The sequence below is a fragment of the Sinocyclocheilus grahami genome, unplaced genomic scaffold, assembly GCF_001515645.1.
Source record: "Sinocyclocheilus grahami isolate Dianchi unplaced genomic scaffold, SAMN03320097.WGS_v1.1 scaffold96.1, whole genome shotgun sequence".
Taxonomy (NCBI): domain Eukaryota; kingdom Metazoa; phylum Chordata; class Actinopteri; order Cypriniformes; family Cyprinidae; genus Sinocyclocheilus; species Sinocyclocheilus grahami.
This window is the reverse complement of record NW_015505275.1, coordinates 3,212,798-3,238,611: the sequence shown is the minus strand read 5'-3', so window position 1 is coordinate 3,238,611 and position 25,814 is coordinate 3,212,798. Positions and strand designations below refer to the sequence as shown.

Genomic DNA, 25,814 nt, shown 5'->3' with positions numbered 1-25,814 from the left:
TCATAAGACATAACACAAATTACTGATGACATAAGTTGAAAGAATGACATACTATGTCATAATTATGATGCAAAATTATGAGATAAAAAGTTTTAATTATAAGATGAAAGTAAAAAAACAAAACAAGAATGACAAAAGTCACAACAATGACATACTAAGTCATAATTATGACACGAAGTATCAAAATTATGAAAGTGATGATTATGACAAGTCGAAATCATGAAAAAAGTCATCACAAAAAGTCGAAATTATCAGATAAAAAGTCATAATTACGATAAAAGATGAAAGTCTAAGAAAAACAAGAACGACAAAAGTCAATCATGACATGAAGTATCAAAATTATGATCGTGGTGATTGACAAGTTGAAATAAAAAAAAAATCATGACAAAAAGTTAAAATGATGAAATGTCATAATTATGATAAAAGATGAAAGTCTAAGAAAAAAACAAGAATGACACAAATCACAATAATGAAGTATCAAAACGATGAAAGTGATGATTATGACAAGTCGAAATCATGAAAAGTCATGACAAGTCGAAATTGAGATAAATCATAATTAAGAAAAAAAATGAAAGTCTAAGAAAAAAACAAGAACGACAAAAGTTGCAATAATGACATGCCAAGTCATAATCATGACATGAAGTATCAAAATTATGAGTGATTATTATAAGTCAAAATCATGAGATAAAAAAGTTGTGACATAAGTCAAAATTCTGAGATAAAAAGTAAAAAAGACAAGTCATAATTTAGACTTTTTGTCATCATTTTGACATCTCATAATTGACTTATGTCAGAATTATCATCTCATACAATTTAGACTTTTTTATTTGATGACTTATCCATAATCCAATACTTTTACTGTTTACCACTGTTATTCTTCTAGCTATTTACCTAAAGCGGCTAATTAATCAGAGGTCTCGCACAATCACATGAAAAAACGTAATTCCTGTTGAAAAAGATGATGAATTGTATAAATGTTCACAGATGTGAGATTTGTTAGGGTCTGTGCTAACGCGAGGTCTATAAAAATGTTATGTATGACTTGGTATGGATCAAATCCAGTGATCAGCTATTATTTTCATCTAATACAATGTTCATGTGTTTTTATATTCATCACCATTACTTTGCCCCTCTGATGGTCATAAACACGGTGGATGAGTAGTCTTAAAATATCTGACAGGGAAAAGTATATGCTTGCTAAAATGAAGGACATGCTTGTATAAGACTTTAGTGTAGGTTTCTGCAAAGACAAACATGGCAGATCCATTTAAAGAAGTATATTTCAAACTGTTTTGATATCATTTATATATAATTTTAAAATGTAATGATGCTACTGAGCTTGCTAAGAGCTCTTGAAAGATAATGTCATCCCTCTATGGCATCTCATCAGCTTTTACTGTGCCGTCTGCATTTGGTTTGCTTCCTGACAGAAGAGAAATCAGCCGTCTACCTCCCTTTGAGACAGCCAACCTCAGGAGTATGAGCTGCACTGCAAAAAAACACTCAAACATGCAGCAACGTTACATAACGTTATAGAACAATCAATGCTGCTGTTGTTAATGTTCAAATCATTGCTGCTCTTTCGAACGTTCTATATTTAAAGCATCCTAAAAATATTTGTATTAAACAATACTGTCATGAGAGAGGTCAGAGGTCAAACCCATGCTAGTAAAGACAGCACAAAAGAAGAGCTGGTGCTCCAAAGGCTGATAGCCACTGGATGGCAGCAATGTTCTGTTCTTTTCCTTACACACTTTTGTTCAAATTGGCAAGAGATTATAGCTCTGCTTTGGTAAATATCCATAAACAGCTTCTCTTTGTTGCAGTCTAAATGTTTATTTAAACATGTAGAAGATTTGACTGCTTAAGAAAGTGTGTGCCAATGTGGCTAGATCACAAATCTTTTGAAAGGTTTTGTAAGTCACACCAAAAATGCATTTGTGTTTTAAAAGCTAGATAATGTATGTTTTTGCACTTTTGCCAGAAAAAAAACAGGATGCATGACAGCTTCCATGATCGCTCCAATGAGATGTTTATTATATAGTATGTATTACTATAACTAAGCATAAATTGACTATACGAGCATATCGCAAATCACTGATCTTCTATGAACATATTTGCATTTTGATAAAACATCTCATGTTTGACAATCACTTCAGGAACAAACAAAAGAAAAGATTAAAAATAAACTTATGAAAAAGCCACTAAAGTTTTGGATTTACATTTATTTGCATAAATATCTATGTACACATTAACCATATCATGACACCATTATGAAGGGCAAAAAACGAACAAACAATCACAGTATAACTAACACGCAAGCTGTGCACATATGTTGAATGTAAAAAAACGAACAAAAAGAATAAATGACAAGTTGTTTTTAGTTGTCGGCCGGCTCTATGGACTCAGAGCGCTGCTTATTCAGTCTGTCTGCGTAGAAACGAAAAGACTCCTGCGGGACATAAAAAACAAATGAAGCTTTTTTTTTTTTTTTTTTGATATTTTTAGTCAGTAAAAGGCTAAACTAATTGTACTTTGGGTGCGTGTTGTGTGTAGTTGTGCGTTTCCTGCCCTCTGGGGCAAACTAATAACAACCACACGGTCCAAACAAATCCTACGCTCGTTTCATCTTACAAACCGTATTAATTCACAAATAACATATTTACTCGTTCCGCCTCCCGTAATTAAGCACAGGCGCCTGTAAACCGCACTCGCTCTCCATTTTTGGAAGGTGAGTGCTTTTAGAAGATTACCATTTCTCCAAACAATGTATATTCCCTTATTAATGGGGTAATTAAAGTCGATAAATAACAGCTGCTGGGTGCGAGAAATGAGGCCAGATGTGAACGGCACCTCAAATCTCTCCTTATCGCCTCTCTCCGGAGACTCTTTGTACTGTGGTATTAGCGGTGGCCGTGGGACTGGAGGAAGAAGCGGGATGGAGTGCTACCTGAGATTGCTTTGTGAGAACTTAAATGGTGCACTGAGAGCTTAGCGGTGCGTGAGGGCTGGCAGGCTCCTCTAACGCTGGTGAAAAACACCGGAGCACGGTTCTGACAGATAGTAAATAATACACGAGAGCGTGAGGTGGACTCTTAAGGTGCTGTAAAAGTAGGGGTACTTCAGGTGAGCAACATGACATGAAACTGGACTCTAATCAACTAGTGCTTAACCAACTTCAAAAATGGTTATTAAATAAAGCAGCTTGACATCCAATTACTGTTCAAAAAAATCAATAAAAAAATCACAACTGCCCACACAATGTGTACACAGCATTTGCGGTTCATGAAGACGCTCATGATTTGAAGTGGGCAATTTGTTGCATAATACTTCCACTGTTCAAAAGTATAGGGTTGGTACAATGTTTTAATGTTTTCAAGAAAAGTATCTTATGCTCATCAAGGCTGCATTTATTTAATCAAAAATACAGTAAAAAATGTACTACTGTGAAACATTATTAAAATAACTGGATTATTTGATCAATAGAAAGTTCAAAAGAACAGCATTTATTTTAAACGGAAACCTTTGTAACATTAAAAGTGACCGTATAGACATGTATAGTCAATTTAATGCATCCTTGCTGAATAGAAGTATTCATTTATTAAAAAAAATAAAATACTTACTAACCCCAAACATTTGTAAGAAGGGCTAAACAATATAAACTATATTTGTGATGATTTTGCTGGACATGAAAATCACGAATATCAGAATTTGGACATAAAGTTTCCTTCTACACTTTCCAGCCTTTTTTGCCTCATGACTTCAGAGTATGAAAGAGTTAAGACCGATGTTTTTTAATGCATTACGGTATATATAAAGCTGTAGCAAAAATGGCATTCAAGTTCAAGTTCAGTGAGTCAGATCAAACTGTCCATTGAATTGAATCGATTCAAAACTCTAAATGAACAATTTGCCTGCATAATCATACAAAAATGTTCAACAAAATCTAGGTAAATACTGTGCTTAATTACATTGTATAAATTATCATTTTTTTATTACATTTATATTTATTATTACTATATACAATCTTGTGCTCATTCAATAGAAAATATTACATTTTTGACTACATATTTTTACTACACGTAGTTAAAACAAACATTTCAATCTGTTGCAACATCTACTTTTGCAGGCGGACAGAAGTGAAGTATTTTTACTCTGCTGTAAAAGCACTTTTCAAGTGTCAGTACTTTATCAGAGTGTTTTTCTTTAGAAAACTGTACTCCACAACATTCCAAAGCATAATATTGTACTTTTTACTGCACTTCGTTTCATATTAAATATAATTGAATACTTAATTACATTAGAAATCTATTACTTTCTTCCGTTTACTCAAGCAAAAGTAATTCAAAGATTTACTTCAGTACAAGAAAGTAATACATTTTTAATGTTCTGAAGTATTAAAGGTAAAAACAACAACTTTAATTTATGAAATGTGGTGCAGTAAAAAAGTATGACTTAAAAGTATGCTTTGGAATGTAGTGAAGTAAAGTTTTCCAAAGAAAACCACTCAAACTACAGAAACTTATTTAATTGACTTGAGTAAAGTAAAAATACTTCACTACTTTCCACCTCTGCTAATGAATACTGATTATTACCGGAGGCTCGTCGAAGGGAACAGTTGCTCACATGTAGAAGATTTGACTGCTTAAGAAAGTGTGTGCCAATGTGGCTAGATCACAAATCTTTTGAAAGGTTTTGTAAGTCACACCAAAAATGCATTTGTGTTTTAAAAGCTAGATAATGTATGTTTTTGCACTTTTGCCAGAAAAAAAACAGGATGCATGACAGCTTCCATGATCGCTCCAATGAGATGTTTATTATATAGTATGTATTACTATAACTAAGCATAAATTGACTATACGAGCATATCGCAAATCACTGATCTTCTATGAACATATTTGCATTTTGATAAAACATCTCATGTTTGACAATCACTTCAGGAACAAACAAAAGAAAAGATTAAAAATAAACTTATGAAAAAGCCACTAAAGTTTTGGATTTACATTTATTTGCATAAATATCTATGTACACATTAACCATATCATGACACCATTATGAAGGGCAAAAAACGAACAAACAATCACAGTATAACTAACACGCAAGCTGTGCACATATGTTGAATGTAAAAAAACGAACAAAAAGAATAAATGACAAGTTGTTTTTAGTTGTCGGCCGGCTCTATGGACTCAGAGCGCTGCTTATTCAGTCTGTCTGCGTAGAAACGAAAAGACTCCTGCGGGACATAAAAAACAAATGAAGCTTTTTTTTTTTTTTTTTTGATATTTTTAGTCAGTAAAAGGCTAAACTAATTGTACTTTGGGTGCGTGTTGTGTGTAGTTGTGCGTTTCCTGCCCTCTGGGGCAAACTAATAACAACCACACGGTCCAAACAAATCCTACGCTCGTTTCATCTTACAAACCGTATTAATTCACAAATAACATATTTACTCGTTCCGCCTCCCGTAATTAAGCACAGGCGCCTGTAAACCGCACTCGCTCTCCATTTTTGGAAGGTGAGTGCTTTTAGAAGATTACCATTTCTCCAAACAATGTATATTCCCTTATTAATGGGGTAATTAAAGTCGATAAATAACAGCTGCTGGGTGCGAGAAATGAGGCCAGATGTGAACGGCACCTCAAATCTCTCCTTATCGCCTCTCTCCGGAGACTCTTTGTACTGTGGTATTAGCGGTGGCCGTGGGACTGGAGGAAGAAGCGGGATGGAGTGCTACCTGAGATTGCTTTGTGAGAACTTAAATGGTGCACTGAGAGCTTAGCGGTGCGTGAGGGCTGGCAGGCTCCTCTAACGCTGGTGAAAAACACCGGAGCACGGTTCTGACAGATAGTAAATAATACACGAGAGCGTGAGGTGGACTCTTAAGGTGCTGTAAAAGTAGGGGTACTTCAGGTGAGCAACATGACATGAAACTGGACTCTAATCAACTAGTGCTTAACCAACTTCAAAAATGGTTATTAAATAAAGCAGCTTGACATCCAATTACTGTTCAAAAAAATCAATAAAAAAATCACAACTGCCCACACAATGTGTACACAGCATTTGCGGTTCATGAAGACGCTCATGATTTGAAGTGGGCAATTTGTTGCATAATACTTCCACTGTTCAAAAGTATAGGGTTGGTACAATGTTTTAATGTTTTCAAGAAAAGTATCTTATGCTCATCAAGGCTGCATTTATTTAATCAAAAATACAGTAAAAAATGTACTACTGTGAAACATTATTAAAATAACTGGATTATTTGATCAATAGAAAGTTCAAAAGAACAGCATTTATTTTAAACGGAAACCTTTGTAACATTAAAAGTGACCGTATAGACATGTATAGTCAATTTAATGCATCCTTGCTGAATAGAAGTATTCATTTATTAAAAAAAATAAAATACTTACTAACCCCAAACATTTGTAAGAAGGGCTAAACAATATAAACTATATTTGTGATGATTTTGCTGGACATGAAAATCACGAATATCAGAATTTGGACATAAAGTTTCCTTCTACACTTTCCAGCCTTTTTTGCCTCATGACTTCAGAGTATGAAAGAGTTAAGACCGATGTTTTTTAATGCATTACGGTATATATAAAGCTGTAGCAAAAATGGCATTCAAGTTCAAGTTCAGTGAGTCAGATCAAACTGTCCATTGAATTGAATCGATTCAAAACTCTAAATGAACAATTTGCCTGCATAATCATACAAAAATGTTCAACAAAATCTAGGTAAATACTGTGCTTAATTACATTGTATAAATTATCATTTTTTTATTACATTTATATTTATTATTACTATATACAATCTTGTGCTCATTCAATAGAAAATATTACATTTTTGACTACATATTTTTACTACACGTAGTTAAAACAAACATTTCAATCTGTTGCAACATCTACTTTTGCAGGCGGACAGAAGTGAAGTATTTTTACTCTGCTGTAAAAGCACTTTTCAAGTGTCAGTACTTTATCAGAGTGTTTTTCTTTAGAAAACTGTACTCCACAACATTCCAAAGCATAATATTGTACTTTTTACTGCACTTCGTTTCATATTAAATATAATTGAATACTTAATTACATTAGAAATCTATTACTTTCTTCCGTTTACTCAAGCAAAAGTAATTCAAAGATTTACTTCAGTACAAGAAAGTAATACATTTTTAATGTTCTGAAGTATTAAAGGTAAAAACAACAACTTTAATTTATGAAATGTGGTGCAGTAAAAAAGTATGACTTAAAAGTATGCTTTGGAATGTAGTGAAGTAAAGTTTTCCAAAGAAAACCACTCAAACTACAGAAACTTATTTAATTGACTTGAGTAAAGTAAAAATACTTCACTACTTTCCACCTCTGCTAATGAATACTGATTATTACCGGAGGCTCGTCGAAGGGAACAGTTGCTCCAGCTTCCTTGTATAGTAGCGCCAGTCTCTTGAGAGTCAACTCATCAGCCTTCACCCCCTCAGCCTGCATGCGCTCATACAGAGCCTTCGCTGAACTGAAGTCCTTGTCTAAACCTGTTGAGAGTGAGGGAGAAAACATGCAATATTTCATTCTGCACATATCAGGTCTCATGAAATAATAATGCTGTAGAGGTCTCCAAGTACTGAAACGTGTTAAAGTTCTCACGGAACGCTGGCTAAAGTAGCCCCTCATTAAGAAACATGTGTCTGTATTAGCAAACGTGCCTCCTGTGAGTCAGTCAGTGCGTTCTGCTTGTTGCATTTTTAATTGACAGACTATTAACTGACTAGATTTGCTATGTGCCTAAACGGTGGGTGACTTGAACAGGCCAGCCAGATGAATGGAGTATTAACGCCATTGTCTAGCAGATGAATCATGTAGCTTTTAACACTGATCATGCTATAATGAAACGCATTCAAACTATTCAAAGACAGAAGCAGAACAACATGTGCTGCTCCAGACGAATACAGAGTAACACAATAGCACTACTACTGTTCAAAGGTTTGGGGTTGGTAAGATTTTTTTATGTTTTTGAAAGACTCTTGATCAGCAATACAGTAAAATTGTGAAATATTATTACGCTTTTAAATAACCGTTTTCTATTTTAATGTATTTCAAAAAGTAATTTATTCCTGTGATGGCAAAGCTGAATTTTCAGCATCATTACTCCAGTCTTTAGTGTCACATGATCCTTCAGAAACCATTTAATATGCTTATTTGCTGCTCAAGAAACATTTCTTAGTATTATCAATGTTGAAAACAGCTGTGCTGCGTAATATGATTGTGAAAACCAATTCTTTTCAGGTTTTTTTGATGAATAGAAAATTAAAGCTGCAGTCTGTAAGTTTTGCCTCTTTGTCGCCATCTCTGTTTGAAAACCTGGAATTGCAGTTACAGTGGGTTGTGCTGCGGCACGGCTTCAGCTCGGATGAATCTAATGTTTTGAGGAGTATGTGTGGCAGTCAGTCACCGCACCGGTGTGAATCCTATACTTAGTAATCACAGATTCTAGCCTACGTCTTGGAATATATGACTCAAATAAGCATTTTCACCGTATATTGCCATCTGAACAAGTAAGTAACAAGTCTGCCACGTTTGTTCTGACCAACTGAGGAAAAAAGCATTACAATAAATCGCGCTACCAATGGTGATTAAATCTAAAGATCGGTTAGCTCATATCACATCAAACCGTGCAAATTATTATTATTGTTATGCTTTATTCTCAGATTATTAATGTTAACAACATCAGCATTGCCTGACTATGAGTATAGTGTGTATTAGCGTGTAGATTTCAATTTCTGTACAGTCTAATCTCTAATTGTCATACCATTCGAATATCATACCAAGAAATTATTTTAACCCAAAAAGCAAATTATGCTCCCTTCGAACTGGTTGTCTTTAAAATACAAATCTTGTGTAATCCCAGGCTGTCTGTAATCAGAAGCACATTTAAAACTGGAATATAGTTTAATTTCATTCACATGTGTTTCATACAATCCTTTCTGGATTACAATCCGCCATCAAAATGATTTTTTGACATTTAATTATTCGAGCTGCTGTGAGAAAAGGCTATAAACGATCCACCACCTGCAGGATCCTAGCATGCAATAGCCTAGTAGCCGGGACAACTTCTTTATGTTTACAGACGTGACGTAATGACGCAGTGGCATGCTCGAATTTCCCGCGAAAACCTACCCGTACCACTCAAATTAGAAAACTTTATTATAAACTAACCGTTGTGAATCGGGCTAAAGTAAGGTGATAGTTTTGAACACTGGCTGGTTTTGTACTTGCTCAAATATTGATTTTGGATAATTTTTAACCCCAAAAAAGTTACGGACTGCAGCTTTAAAAAAAAAAAAACTGCATTTATTTGAAATTCTTAGAGTCTTACAAATGTCCATTTTAATCAGTTTAACACATCTATGCTGAATTAAAAAAATAATGATAATGAATAAATAAATAATAAATCTTACTGAACTGTATATCTAGCAGTGAGCAGTGTTGATGCAAACAGTGGTCTTACCATAGCATTTCACCAAATATGAAAAGATATTCTCCTTCTCTGTGAAGTCAGGAATCAGCTCAGACAGAGCCTTAATTTTGGCAGCCTGTACAGGAATGAAAATAGTGTGTCTTTATTCACAAACTGTTTGACTACATTGCATATAAACTATGTACATACACTAAATGAAAGTTCAGAGCATGAAGACTAGAACAAACTGGGTTTGTTTACCTGTCCCGGGTGCTGAGCCGCTCGCAACATGTATGTGAACATTGTGTCCTTCTGCTCATTGACAGCCGCACAGCGCTAAAGCAATCAAAGAAGCACAAGAGAACTCTAAACACAAACATTTACCCTGTATCATAACGTGTGTGTGTGTGTATTCACATGCACACGGCATATGCCCTTGAGCAAAACATAACCCCTTGCTATAAAAACAATTACTTGTATTTCCTGTATCCACACAGCAGGCAGTTAAAAGAAGGCAAAGGGGAGAGTATGAAGGTGTGTGTAACAGCATGATGGAAGCGCGTGTTTTTGAATGTCTCCATCTTCCATTACATCCTTTAGCACTCAGTGCAGAGCTCTATAGTTGAGGGTTAATTATACAGCTAATAAGGGAGTCAGGCAAATAACCACTTATTTCTTTATGAAAATTAAAATGTACAGTGTCCGCCCAATTTAAAGTACAATTATCTACACTTAGCCGTATAAAGGCTTTGAATTGCATCGGCATGCTCCTGAGCTTTCAAGCAATTTTCACACTCTTTAATCAGGACAATATAACTCAAGTTAAATGAAGGCACAGTGAATTCTGGAAGGGTAAACTGTGCCGTACAGAAACTGTAGGTCTTGAGAAGATTCAACAACCTTTAGCAGCTTTGTCAAAAAGAAGATATTAGCAGGTATGAAGAAATCAGGCTTTTATATGAATATTCTGGGCACCTTCAAAGCAAGCACTTGCAATACAAGTTACATCGACAGCATTTGTGGCATAATAGCAATTTTTTTTTAAATCATGTAAAATGCTTAGAATGCAGGTAAACAGGATCATGAGCTTTAAAAGCTTCAAATCAGTATTGCCTGCTAAAAACATTTCATTACAATACAGAAATGTCAATTATTTATTATTTTAATATTACTTTCCAGGTTTTTCCATGACCATGATCTGTTCTAGTGCTTCTGGTTAGGTATTTCTGAGTTTTCTCGACTTTTCTCAAAATAAAATGTCAGTCAATTTCTTGCTTGCTTTACCATGTTTATATTATTATGGAAGGGAGTGAAAATGGGATCACATAGTTTAAACTAGTTTCATGTTAACACAAAGTTTAAAGATATAGTTCACCCAAAATTAAAATGATGTCATTGTTTATTAACGAAAAACCCTTAAGACTTTTGTTCATCTTTGAAATACAAATGAAGATGTCTGTCTCTCCATTGCAAGTCAATGTAACCAAAACTTTTAAGCTTCAAAAAGTTCATAAAGACATTGTAAGAGTAATTCTTAATCAAAATATGGTAAACAGCAGCTTAACCATACTTTCTTGTCGCATGTCAAGCAAGCACATTTGAGATTCCATTTACCATTTTCAACTCTATGTATGCGCATAGAACCAATGTTTATGTAAAATTAAAAAAAAATTAAAAAAAGAAGCCTACTCATCATATAAAGAGATCGTGTATTTTCAGAAGACTTAATTAAACTGCTAAATTCATATGGATTTCTTTTGAGATGTGTTTATGAACTTCTTGAAGTGTGAAAGTTTGCTTACAAGGACTTTTAATGGAAGAGATCTCTCTGGTTTCATTCAAATTATCTTCATTTGTGCTTCAAAGATGAAGGAAGTCTTGTGGTTAGTGTATATTTTCATGTCTTAATCTTTCAAACCTTCCTGTTTATTATTTCCATTGCAGGGGCCTTACTCTAACAAAACTGATCTTAATTTGTAATTAACCTGGAAAATGCTGCTGTAAAAAAAAAAAGTCTGAATCTCTTCTGAAGAAAAACATCATCCTGTCTTGTGTGTTTTGAAATCGCTGGACTGCCCTGTGCTTTCTCTGGGTTCAGTGCCAATGAGGTCACATTACAAGCCAGTCGTGAAAGCTGTGTGTTTCTCTTGCATCTGCTAATTTAAAAAGCTGAGGGGTCTGGGAGGCTTTTAACAGGCTGCTATATTAAAATGAATGGAGGCTGAGGTGCCTTCACGACAATCAGAGCAATTAAAACTGCAGCCCAGCAGCTTCACTCCTGAGAGATACTCTCTGATGCAATTCACGACACCTACAACACAGCGAACAAGACCAAACCGAATATGCTGATCTGAGACTTTCTGTAAAATCTTATGATATTTAGCATTCCATCTTGGGGACGCTGAGAAGCAAAGCTTCCTGTTATTTCAACATCTCAAAGGATTTTACTCACTCCTGGGTTTAGTGGTACCTTAATGCAACCATTTTGTTCCTCAACTCGCTAAAGTGCTTTCTGAAAGAGGGAGAGGAAAGATCTTACTTACACAAGAGTATCTAAGCATGCAAAAACGACTGAATGATTAAAATATGAGACAGGGAGAGGTCAGAAAGAGCAGCTATCGCTTGAGATGGAATTGTAGCAAGTGACAGGGTCAGCCAGTTCCAATACCATCTCGAATTAGATTCAGCAATTTAGCAAGGTCGTCACGGAGTACTCATGCATATCTTGGTTTGAGAGAGACGGTACCTGCAGGAGGAACTTGGCCTCTTCTGTCCTGCCCGTGTCCAAGTAAATCAGGAAGAGGTCTGTAGCGGCTCTGTAGGAGGCAAAGTGATTGCAGAGCCTTTCCGCCATGGCACTCACTGGACGTAGAGAGAGATGTCAATCAATCACATGCTTCGACGGTGATTACTATGTTACAACACATCAGCGGGTGCTGTAATGTTTCTCCAATCCAGAAACTCACAAACAAGGGCTAGAAGTCCGTTCAGAAGTACTCAAAGAACACAGTTGTGTATCAGTGGCTATCAACCTTTTTGACTTCAAAAAGCCCATCCGAAGACTCCTCTGCCATGGGAGTACTATTCCTATGTACTATTGAATTTTAAATATAAACCCTTGTAATCTTTAATCAAAAACATTAATGTGCCACCACTCCCTTGACTTACATGAAACAATTTAATTCGCAACGCTCACATTCTGCGATCAAATGGATGGACAAAAACAGGTAGTTATACGTTTTTACTCTCATTCAATAGCCGTTTTACTCTATGTCAGAACAGGTTCCAACTTCCATTTCATGACGACTTTAACAAACTAGGAGTGTTAACATTAAAATAACTAACCAACTGCATTTTAAATAATATTAAAATAAAGAACTAACCGTATGTTCTTCAAAAACAATTGCTGTTGATGGGACAGATTGAAATGAGAAATATGTCGGCTTACTTTAACATGACTTTTTAAATGACTTATTTTAAGCACTTTCTTAAATATTTTACTATCATCTTGTAGCCCCTTTCTCTGTCAGAAAAAAAAAAATGCAAAAATTGTACCTTTTGGGATACAACAGCCACTGGTGCAATGGGGGCAACTTTGTATTGACCTCTTAAAAAAGTGCACATTACTACCTTAAAGCAGTAATAAGCTACTCCTATGGGGTAAATAAAGTACAAAAATGTCACTTTGAGACTGCCCCAGGATGTCCCGCTAAAAGCCCACTTATTGCAGTTTTTGTTTTTGGAGGTGTTGGAAGTTTGCCGAGCATCTCTGGTTGAGAACCACTGATACTGATGAAGAGGTGGTGTGTGGGTCTTACATTTATCTAGTACAGCATCGTTGTTGGCATCTAGAACTTTGCGGAAGACAAAATAAATACTGGATTTCTGATTCTCTGTGTTCTGGATGTAAAAGGACTCCAACAGCTCCACCGCACTGTCAATGTCCTCACTGCAGAGGGAGAAAAGAGAGTTCATACTTGGTGTTAGTGACTTGAACAAACTCCTTTATAGAGCCAGAAACACTCCACTAACTTTGTTAGGGATCCAATATAAAAATAAGGCATGCCTTTGAAAAAAAAAATCAGAGGAAATTGTTATGAAAACCAATGCCTTAACCTCTAGTATTCAACTCATACAACACATTTGTGCTATGGACATGAATGATTAATAATTCCCATGGCTGGTGTGACAATTTTCCAAGTGATCAGTATAAGAATTTTCACCTGGTTTACAGAATAAAGCAATGGGTTAAAAAACAACTGCATTTGCTTAGACTTTTACTGAAGGAGGGTATCAAAGCCATATTTAGTGACCAAAATATATTATAGGCGGCCCTTTTTTGCATCCGAAAAATATATCTTTGGTTCAAAGTGTATAACTAAAGACAGGCAGGTGGAAAATGGCAAGCCATGTGAAAATTTCCATTCCATTTCTGCGTCTCTTCCATCCCCGACCTTCATTTACACAACAGTAAGTGCATAAAACTTTCATCGGCCACATTAATATTCCCGACCTAGCCATAGATTGTTATTCCTTGCCATTCCCAAAGTCTTAAGACAGTGTAGGACAGCGGAAGAGCAAAGAATTCCTCACGGCTGATTGGGCGGCTTCCCGTTTGCACTGCTTCGTCCTGTCGGGGTGAACTCTGACCCCCGGGTGGACCTAAGCGACAGTGACACGTGTGCTGTGTGCGGCTGAGTCAAACTGACTGGTTAAGAGGCGAGGCGGGGCTCCGGAAACTGGGCAACACATTAGTGCAGCCCACTGTGAATTATTCAGACTACATAGTCCTAGCCATCACAGCAGATTTGAGCCTTTAATAATAATGGGTGGAGAGGGGTGAAGGGGATGGATTAAAGGTAAGATGAAAGAACAGAAGATGAAATTGAGGTGTAAGAAAAGGCCACATGAGCGGACGGTCCTTTGTAGGAACAACAAATCTGCGATGACACCAATTTTTAGTCAAGGTCAAACCACAGAAAGGGCACATATTTCATGTTATTTACAGAAACAAGGGTGCTTCACGTTGTTCTTTTCATGAATTTGTTTTCACAAAAATAACCAAGAAAAGTTTGTGCGGGCGGAATCTAATCTCACCCGCCAGACAGTCTGCTAGTGCTCCCTTTGTTAGAAACACTGAGCATGTGGTTCAGAGTTTCTGAGATAACAATACATCTATAATCAAGTCTTTGTCATAGTCAATCACAGTCTTAACCTCTGTGTCATCTGCTTCCCTCCAGCTGCCAGGTATGTGGTGCCAATTTTAGCTGCATTTCATTTAACTGTGCATCCACTTTAAACACATCAGACAGACTGCTCATCTCGAGTATTTCGAGCAGCTCTAGTAGCTGAGCCAATGAGATCTTTTGAGTCTTGTAGCTACACACTAGATTTTGGTGCATTGCATTGATGCCATAATGTTAGGGTGTTATGGGGGGTTGCCAGTGCGTTCTAGGTGGTTGCTTCCACAAGTGTCTATTGATATTCTGGTTATTACATATGATTTATGTCCCAATGTATGCCTTTTGACCAATGAGCTGCCATGATTTTTCAGCTGATTTTTCAATTGTTCTTAATTACAGGATTAAAAAATAATTTTTTTTAACAAAAAAAAGTTTTTTGAATAGATTTTTGTGACATTATTATTATTATAAATTAAATGAGATATTTAATTCATAATAAATGAATTTATAATAAATTAGCTTACTGTTTTCACTACAAGCGTTAACTAGAAAAAAAATCCTATTTTTTTCCATTTCCATGGTTCAAGATTTCCAAAGAAAATCAGAGTTTAAAAACGTTCTGGCTTTTCTATGGCTGCATAATTCACTACCGGTCATAGGTTTGGGGTCTGTTTTTTTTCTTTTGAAATTAAAGAAATTAACATTTAAAAATACTTTAAAAAAACTATAATAATGCTGTTATTTTTAACTTTCTCTTCAACAAAGAATTTCATAGAGAATCATAGTTTGTGCAAAAATATTACACAGCATAACTGTTTTCAACATTGATAATATTCGATATTTCTTTAGCACCAAATCTACATATGAGAATAATTTCTGAAGGATCATGTGACACTGGTGTAATGGCTGCTATAAATTCAACTTTGCCATCAGATGAATACATTTTTTACAAAATTTTCAAATAGAAATACGTTATTTTGAAATGTAATATTTCACAGTATTACTGTTTTTAATCAAATAAACGCGGCACGAGAGACTACAAAAAACATAAAACATCTTACTGACCCCAAACAGTTTGCGGATTTGCAGTTTTGTTTAGTAAGGAGTTCATAAGCAATAACAGCAAATCTTGCCTTAACCAAAAAAAAACAAACATACTTTTTAATATGAGCGAGAGCAGTATTGTTGACAAATAACATGCTGGACAGCTTGATGGAGCCTAAAGTCTTCACCAAGGCCTCCACTTCCTGGATGTCCTGTGAATTTCCTTCATTTGCGAGACCCTGGACCAGTCGAGTGATGGCCAGCTGAGTGGGCACCTGGTCAGCCTGTAACATGCCCTTAAGAGTTCCCATTGCATCTGTGAGGGAGATCATGTGGTCAGGTTTAATAAAACAAAGCCTTGGAAGAAAATATGGCGTTCCCCAGTATTCAACAGTAACTGGGAGAACAAATCCACTTTTGTAGTCACCTTTCATCTGGCATCTCTTCACCTGAGAGATGATGAGAAGGTTGTTGGCATTGTCACTCAAACTGAATCCAGGAATATGATCAGTGGCACTGAGAAGACAAGAAAAAAAAGATTGAAAAGGTATCGGTTGAACACATCTGTAGTTTGTGTTGTGGGATCAGCTGTATTTATGAATAATACATGATGTTGTGTATGTGTGTTGATGCTGAGAGCCTTTTTTTTTCACTGCTCATCTTAAAATTGTGGGCATACATGTGTGTGAGACTGAACAAATCCAACAAATCTGGATCCACTCTCCACGTCCGTTTTTCCTCTCATTCGTCACTTAAACCTCAATCAAAGTCTTCTTTTTTTATTACCCTCACTGGCCAGATTAATCCGGCCGCCCGATTGAGCATCAGCCACCGCTCCTTATCTCAACGGCGACCGGCCAACAGCCGCTCACACGGCAGATTGGCCCAGAGACCAGAGTCAGAGTTACTCTTATCAATCCCAAGAAAATCTTTGTGTCCTTCTCCTTACTCTCGTCTAGTGCTTTAAGCGCTGGACAATCCCATCCCTCACTTCTCTCTTCCATTCCCAATCCCCTTAATCTGTCCTTAAAGCACCCCGCTGGCCAAGACCAACGTCCTGCCAAACATCTGCATGAAGTCCCCCACACACACACACCTTATATGCATGGTTTTCAATATACTGGCCATCATAAATAACAGTAAAGCATAGTACTATTTATTTACAAGATTATCCTATTTAAATATTTATAGCATAATTAAAGTAGTCTGAATATATTACCTAAAATGTGTAATGTAATGGATTGTTACTAACTACAATTTTTGTCATGTAATTTGAAATCGGTAACAGACTACAATTTTCAAGTAATCTACCCAGCTCTGTATATATATACAGCTTCTAAAAACTTGGTTTAAAGTACTTTTGCAACAACAAAACTATAGTGTAATGCAGTGGAAGATCATGTTCCATCCACGAATAGGGTCAGTTAACACCCACCGCAATGGCTATTGCGTGATAGCCTGGTATACAGACATTTCTGAATGCTTCCTGAAAGCATGCACAAGATTATAGTGGTGATGGCTTTCTTTCATAAGGATATATCATCAGACATATAATACGACCTAGTGAAACATCTGAGCTTTATGGATAGATCAAAGATCAGCACAAACACAAAGACCTATTACTAAACGGCAAAGGACTGTTATTTTTGCATCTTGTCAAGCTCTTCTGAGAACTCGTAGATTATCTAGTAACTCTGAAAGGGCTCAAACCATAAGACATGTATGCGTGTGTGTGTTCAGCTAGAAGGAGCTTATCAGCATTCATCCGTTTCAATTCAAGAAGATTTTCTGATGCTGCAAAATTGGGTTCAACAGCCCTGACCTTAAAACCTGTGATTTAGCAACCTGCAATACAAATTCAAACATATTAGATGGTGAGACCCCCATAGACAGACTCACATGTTTTTGACAGCCATGGCATCCTCAATGTTGCCTGAGGCTAGGAGGGTTTTGATGACGGTATCATATGGAGCAGGGCTGAGAACCATGCCCATGCTATCTGCTTCCTTCAGGATGTCATTGGCCTCTGAGAATCAGAAACAACAGGGGTAACGTAATCTACTCAGACCACTACAGATAATAATGCATATGACCATCCTTTAACCATCCTGAAAATTTATCTTGAGACAGTCACACTAACTTTTACTATAAAGCTACTATGAAGCAATTTTAAAGCTATTATATATAATTATATAAATAAACCTGACTTGACTTAATCTAAGCCGACAGCTACAAATATATTATATTAATATATGAAATATTATATACACAATATTGTATATAATGTTTTATTTAGATTATATTATTATACCTTTTCATTTTTATTTTATTTTATATTTAATTTAATGTATGTATGTGACTATGTAACGTTTTGCTGTCTAGTAGCTGAAAAATAAAACTACAAGTTACAATAGACAAAAGTTACAATAGACAAAAGTTGAATAGCGCAAGAACGCCATTTCCTGAAAAATCCGTCCTGACAACTCTATGGCTTACCATAGTGATTTAAGGGAAGTTACATAAAGTTACATAGAGAACTTACCTTGTGCTTTGCCCTTCTTGCAAAGAGACAGGAGTTTAAGTCTGTAGTCATCAACTGTGGCCTCTTTAGGGGGTGAAGCAGCAACCCTTTTACGAGGGGCAGCCTGAACCATGGGGCTAGATTTGATCTCTTGCTCCAAAAACATCTCAGGCTGACCTATGACCTCCTCAAACCACACCTACACATAAAACAGCCACATCATTACACCATAATGCTTCCTTAAATTCTGGATATTAATTCAAGTTTAATTAATTCATGGTTTCCACCTGCTACAGAGATGATAAGAAGCAGGACAATAAGGACTAAATGTATCTATAAAGGTGGTTTTCAACTGCCTTTGTTTTAGGATTTGTGTAACAGATTTTATATTGGACATTGAATAGGTTATTTTACCTCAGGCACCTCGAAAGGCACCTCCTTGTCATTGTTTTTAAGGATATCAGCAAGCAAACGCAGGGTCCTCTCTCTTGGAGCCAAATTTTCCTTTTGCATTTTCATCCAGGTTGCCTCAGCCTTTTGCCAGTCATTGGTCTCCTCTGACAAGAAAAACAAAAACAAATGTCAGTGCAAAGTAGTTACGCTCATCCACTGTTTGCAGTCTCAGCTCCAACACATGAGACTTACTGCAGAGGCGTAACAAATAGTGGTACATGTCATCTCTGTCACACTCGAACAGCTTGACAGTCATGTCCACCATGTTCTCAAGGGGCTCCATCTGGGGAAAGAGAGATTCAAACAGTGATACACACTCTATTGATCTATAGCATATCACTTTTTCAGACAAAACGGCAGCGAAACACTGACCTGTTGGGCTGCAATGCATTTCTCTGCAAACCACTGCAGACGGGTTGGTCGTGCCCTTAGACCAGGAGTCTGCACATGGGTAAAAAAAAGAAATGTATGAGATTTCAACAAATTAAATTGGTGCAAATCACAAACACTGCACTAATACTATCAGAGGGCCCAGTGGGCATGAACAATCATGAGAAAGGGCATATCAAATGCAAAGTATAAAATTCACTAACTGGTCAAGTTATGCCCAGGTCATCTCAAAACCAAACCAAACACCGAACAAAACAAAAGCAAACAAAACTAAACAAAACCAACATAAATCGAAACTTTACAAAAAAACAAAACCAAATCCCAACCAAAACACAAATTCTAAAAAAAAAAAATTCTAACAAACCAAAAAACAAATGGCGTAATGGTTTTTATACTGTACAAACTGTATGTGCTCTTGCCCTACACCAACCCTACCCCTTACAGAAAACTGTGCATTTTTACTTTCTCAAAAAAACTCACTCTGTATGATTTATAAGCGTTTTGAAAAATGGGGACATGGGGTAATGTGCTCATAAGTGACCTTCTCCTTGTAATACCTATGTCATACCCATGTCATTATACAAATTTGTGTCCTCATGTGCAACAAAAAACGGACGCGCGCGCGCACACACACACACAGATTTCTAAATTCACACTCTCTCTCCTCTTTGGAGGATATTGCATCAGCAGCATCCAAGCAGAATTACTCTGCAGTAAATCAGCCTCCAGGCCAAGTTCAAAATCACTCCAGCCTTCCTCAAGCCTAATCTGCTTAGCAAATAAGACCAAAAATCACCGCTACATAGTCCTTTTTTTGTGTTGCTATAAATGTAGGAGCAGCCCCTGGGCCTGATGCATAAAGCCCTGTGGGCCAAATCTTCCCTTAAGTAAATCCAGGATGATGCACACCCCCACTCCTCCAATCGTCCTATATAGAAGAGCAAATCAACACACACACACAAATTCATTTGACCCAAACAAACAAAAACACACACACACACACACACAAGCCAATACCCAAAAAGAACATCTAGGTCAGATGATTAAGAGTCTTCAAAGACAAATTGATGACAGATTTTTTTTTTTAACACAACACATGGACACTAAACAATAAATTGATACATTCTTTCTCTATCTGGATTTTAGCCTTATATAGTCAATAACAATGCTAGAAAATATAAACTAACGCCCTGCTTATGTAATTTTCTGTAATTTCTGTCAAATGATAATTTTCTATCCTGAAGTCAGACGTTTTTATGAAGAGAGTAGGAAATAAGTCCTGAAAATCTTACAAAAATAAAGCAAAAAAAAAAAAGGGTATTTTTTCCTGTGTAGTTTGCAACACTATTATTAAAATTTAGGATATACATCTTTATAAACTTATAGCAAAAAAACAAAAAAAACAATAAATAAATAAAATAAACTGTCAGATACAGTCCAGAAAGTCAAGACTTCTGGCAAATATTTCAGACACTTAAAACTATTTTTTATGCTTGCTTAATTTTGGTAATATTGGATAGTTTAAAAAACATTTAATCGTTCCCACCAAGAAAAAACCCCAAAAAACTTTGGGTTTGTGAACCTAATGCTTCACAAAAAAGGAAACCAAAGTGTTCCATTTTCATGACCTTCACAAAGTTACAGTAAACAAAAACTCCCCATCATCATGCTGAAGATGCCATCATTCTCTCAAACACAGGTCACACACTCTGAAACACTCACACACACTGTGACAACCATTTTAATTACAGCAAAACCTTAACCAGCATTTCACTTAATTACCACCATTATTAATAATCTGACAATTATAGACAGCACAATCACCTGACCAGCACTCCATCACTGCACTTAAAGTTTCTATTAGAGAGTGGAGTAGAGCTCCGTGTCTGCTAATGCTACTCAGATATCAGTGTTTTTAATTATCCAGCTCTGGATAGAAGAGAGGATGTGTGGAAAATGCTCCAGGGAACGAGTGGGGCTTTTGACCTGTCAAGCACAAGGATGCTCGACGAGCCACCATTAATCACCAACTTTTAGAGAGTTTATAGTGGAGGGAATTCAGAGGAATAAAACTATTGTAACTACCAGGTGTAGAAAGATACAACAGAGCTTTGTTTTCAATGACTAATAGCAACTCTAATCAAATAGGCCTACACCTCCCAATCAAGCCAGTCAAGACTAGATAATATAGTTCAAATGGCTTGCAATATTTACTCAAAATTAATAAAAAATAAAAAACAGAACAGAACTGATTTTAAAATGGACACAATGAGCAAATATTGTGTACAACTACAGTTCAACTGAAATTCAATCCATTTCCAGCAGTGCTTAGTCATTTTCTAGTAAAATACTGCAAGACGTGGCATAATAGCGGCTAATCAGAGAAAATACTTTGTTTAATATAGTTGTAATGAGGCTGGCATTCAGGAATAAAAACTAATTTGCAGACATGCAATAAGGTACAAGTCATCTCATCACCGCTGCTTAAAAAAATGCATGGAAGAGATGCAAACAGCACTACACATTGTGCCAGTATCAAGTCTTCATGTTGTGATTATTGCTGAAGGGGTATTATCATCACGGTACTGTTTTATATTACAAAACAGGCTGAAATTTTTAAACTGTTGTTGTTCTTAACAAGTTTAAATTACTTTTTAAAACACCAAACTACCCTTTAAAGAAAGTAACTTTAAAAAGAACCATGAACATTTTAAAATCTATATAAACATTTGAATAAACACACAAATAATAATAAAAAATTTTTTTAAATGAATAAAGTAAATAATCTAAAACATTAAATGAAAATGTTACATAATGTACATATTAAAAATATATAGTTAAATGGTCAATATGATTTAAAAAAGTACAAATATTTAAAAGAAACTGCACTGGTCAAAAACTACTTTAAACCAAATTGCCCTTTTAAATATGTAATATCACACACAAAAAAACTAAACTAAACGAACTAAATGAACATTTAAAAACAAACAAAAAAATGAAATAAATATGTGCATTTGTTTTGCAATTTTTGTCACAAATTACTGATTGTGAATCACAGGCCTGTTAGTTACGGCATTTCTTATTCAATAAACACAGGCTCCAAAAAATAACACTTAAAAATGTATGAATTACACTGTATGAGAAAACAAACCAAGTGACATCTGTAAACAAATTATACTAGAGAATTTCTCAGAACTGGTTTTAATAAAAACGGACAATATATCTACTGTTTTACAATCTGCCTTTCTATGAAATGTTTTGCTTCTAAAGTGTGTTTGTGGTTTAAAAATAAATGACCTGTTTCATATTTTGTTATAAAATATAAAGACAATCATATTTTTTTCGGTAATACATCTGAAATAAAATGAAATATAAATATCAGAAAACAATTTTAAAAATAAATAAAATTAGAAATGTCGCCTTGCCTAACTGAACTAAATAAGTTTAAGTAAACTCAAATTAAAATGGAAATAAATGTATTAAACTTGAATAGAAATATTTTTAAATAAATAAATGACAAAAGCACAAAAAATTACTAAAACTAAAATGAAAACTGACAATAATAATAAAAAGGCCATTAAAAAATACTTAAGAATAAATAAAATGCATGTTAACTGTATATTTGAGCTAATTTCACATTCACTAATTTCGCTTTCAGCTACCAATGGACACAGAGTTGACACAATTCACCATGTTTACATCCATTCTGTAGAATTCAATCACTTCCCGCTTCACAAGCATGAATGAAATTGAAATTTTTCCTAAAAATCAGCTTCAAACATACAAAATTAAATAACTGTTTAAAAAAGAAAAAAGAAAAAAGAGATTTCATCTGGGCCTGGGCCCAAGTCATCATCCTTTCTGTCTTTGACCAATATTTTGGTCAGTATATAAAGATACTCAAGATACTCTGACTATCTTTTATTTAAATATGACTCCAGTATATCATAGACAAATCAGACAGGTACTACAGAGTTCCTAGCGGAGGCTGTATCCAAGCAGGCCTGGCTGCTGTGAGCTCTGAGATGGCTTTCCCCCACTGGAATGTGTGGCTGCCAGTCACTGTGTGTGTGTGTGATGTAAACGTTCACAGTTTATCAGAGTCTCTGCTGAGAGTCGCTCTGATCTCTCCGTATCTGCTCCTTAATGAACCTGAGCTAAATTGGAAACCTTATCGCGCACAAGGCAGCAATTAAAGCGTGCACGTGCCAGTGTGGTTGTGGCACTCGAGTGACAGAAAAACAAACAGTCTCGGTGGGGCACCCAGGAAACCTGTATGTGTATGTGTGTGTTGACTCTAGCGCTATCAGTGAAGGTGTATTGCCAACCTCAATATCCCACAGCGGGGAGGGGGAAAGGCACTTACGCAGTGCACCGCATGGCCCAGGCAAATCCAGTAATTAGCACAGGGCGCATAATTAACATGCAAATTAGTTGATCTGCTTAAAAGCTGCTCTTACAAATAGACCTGAACGGATGGGGGGGGGGGCAAACTTGTGGAAGTTAATTCCTTTTCCCACCATGCTACATTTTGCTATAAGATAATGACAGATTATATGAAATGAACAGTGAAACGACAAGCTTAGGGAGGAGTGGAGCTCTGCCCTTTACAACCGGACATTGTTATTAATGTTTGTTTTCCGATTATATTCATGTTGTTTTCAAACTCACTACTTGTTGGGGTCAACCATAATTTTTTATTTTTTGGCTGAGATCCTTTTATAATGCTAGTCAAGGTTTCTTGTACCAAAAATGTGTAATTAAGGTCTGTCATGACAACTCTCGGAAGATTTTAGCATGGTAATGGATGTGACAATGTTAATGTATTTGGTCTTGGCGGAATAGATCTGCTATGCTGCTGAATTGCTGCTGCTGTTGTAGATTATTGCTGCTGCTGCAAAGCAAGTACAGAAACTTGCTACTGCCAATACATACGCTGATACGGTGCTGTGAGTATGCTGCTGCTGCACAAATAGAACACAAAATAACCCGTAGCAGATCTATACAGGTGGAGCTGGGGAGGTGGAGGGTTTCAGAGTAACTCTGAAAGCACACTGCGAAATGCTAGTGGATGAAATAGTGGATGCTAACCAGCTATTTAAATGTAGAGCAGTAAAGCTCATTGGCTGCATATGCAACATGAACCAGTCAGCTTGTGCCAAGTAGTTTGACGCTCTAAATATCATCAGTTTGCAATAAGGACCCATCAGCCTGCGCCATCTAGAGTTGGCGAAGGCTGACTCTGATTCCCTGACATTTTTCAAGCAACAGCTGAAAACTCACCTCTTTCGTCACTATCTGACTTCATCCTAAAAAAATATTTTTCTCTTTTCTTTTATCTTTCTCTGTCTAGCTTGTACTTATTTGAACAATGCTTGAAACTTGCTATGACGAGCACTTCCTGTGTCTATTTGCCTCTTTAAGATGAATCGCTTGATGTATCCCCAACTGTAAGTCGCTTTGGACAAAAGTGTCTGCTAAATGAATACATGTAAAAGTAAAGTTGTAAAAAATCTAATTGTAAAGTAAATGTAAATGTAAAGTAGTGTAGCAGCATTTTTCCGCTCTGTTAAGTCTGCATTACATTGTGACAGGTTTACAAAACAATCTGCACTTGAATGCTCTGCACAAACTTTTAAGGTTCAACTTAACCTTTCCAATAGATTCAAAATCTGCATATAACTTTTACCTTCCCGAGTCAGTTTTGAGCTGGTGGAACTTATAAAACATTCTTTACTTAAAGAGCAGGTCACATGGGTTTTTGAAAAATATCTCTTTTGCAGTTTATAATGTAGCTATTCTTAAATGAAAGCAATCTGCAAAGTTGTTAATCAAAAAAGTGCATGATAAATAAAGATATTTTCTCTCAAAAGAGAGAGTCGATTCTGAATCGCCTTAACGAGTCGTCATATTTTCGAATAATTTGCCTGTTACCGGTATGCGTCACTGGGTAACACATTTGCATAATCCCCGCCTGCCCACAAACACTTCCACTAGTTAAGTGTGTTTACATCATGTCGAGAAGACGCTGTGTTCAAGGATACCACAGAAATACAATTCGAACCTTTTGTTGTGTGCTCGTCATTTTACCAAGGACTGCTTCTCTAATCTCGGCTTTTATCTTTATACATCTTATACAATCAAGTGTTTGCGATAACTGGCAATGAGTCTTTCACATCGCTGTGGAGGAATTTTGGCACACTCTTCTTTGCAGAATTGTTTTCAATCAGTCACATTGGAGGGTTTTCGAGCATGAATGGACTGTTTAAGCATCTCAATCGGATTTAAGTCCGGACTCTGATTTGGCCACTCCAAAACCTTAATTTTATTTTTCTTGAGCCATTCAGAGGTGGACTTGCTTGTGTGTTTGGGATCATTGTCCTGCTACATAACCCAAGTGCGCTTGAGCTTGAGGTCTCAAACTGATGGCCGGACATTCTCCTTCAGGATTTTCTGATAGAGTGCAAATTCATGGTTCCGTCAATTATGGCAAGTCACCCAGGTTCTGAAGTCCCTTAATAAATTAAATCATCATTTAAAAACTGCATTTTGTATTTACTTGCATTATCTTTGTGTAATATTTAAATTTGTTTGATAATCTGAAACATTAAAGTGTGACAAACATGCAAAAAAACAAGAAATCAGGAAGGGGGCCAACACTTTTTCACACCACTGTATACCTAGCGCAGCTTTAGGTTTCCAGGTAAAAAGCACGATATTACTGTCTTACTGAAGTAGTTCTGATAATTTGCTGTGAACCCTCTATTTCCTAAGAATGTGTT

General features: G+C 36.1%; 1 protein-coding gene across 1 annotated transcript in view; it reads right to left on the bottom strand.

Annotated features, from left to right (window-relative positions):
• Window positions 1-4,991: 4,991 nt before the first annotated feature.
• The window catches only part of lrpprc (leucine-rich pentatricopeptide repeat containing), a 48,440-nt gene continuing 27,617 nt past the window's right edge, over window positions 4,992-25,814 (bottom strand). The window contains exons 24-37 of the mRNA XM_016275838.1: window positions 19,574-19,589; window positions 19,015-19,083; window positions 18,835-18,925; window positions 18,604-18,746; window positions 18,211-18,388; window positions 17,568-17,694; window positions 16,096-16,184; window positions 15,783-15,984; window positions 13,260-13,390; window positions 12,188-12,303; window positions 9,703-9,777; window positions 9,493-9,577; window positions 7,377-7,519; window positions 4,992-5,233 (exon numbers count right to left, since the gene is read on the bottom strand). Of these exons, the coding sequence (XP_016131324.1) occupies window positions 5,162-5,233; window positions 7,377-7,519; window positions 9,493-9,577; window positions 9,703-9,777; window positions 12,188-12,303; window positions 13,260-13,390; window positions 15,783-15,984; window positions 16,096-16,184; window positions 17,568-17,694; window positions 18,211-18,388; window positions 18,604-18,746; window positions 18,835-18,925; window positions 19,015-19,083; window positions 19,574-19,589 (1,537 nt within the window). The 3' untranslated portion in view covers window positions 4,992-5,161. The remainder of the gene's footprint in view (window positions 5,234-7,376; window positions 7,520-9,492; window positions 9,578-9,702; window positions 9,778-12,187; window positions 12,304-13,259; window positions 13,391-15,782; window positions 15,985-16,095; window positions 16,185-17,567; window positions 17,695-18,210; window positions 18,389-18,603; window positions 18,747-18,834; window positions 18,926-19,014; window positions 19,084-19,573; window positions 19,590-25,814) is intronic.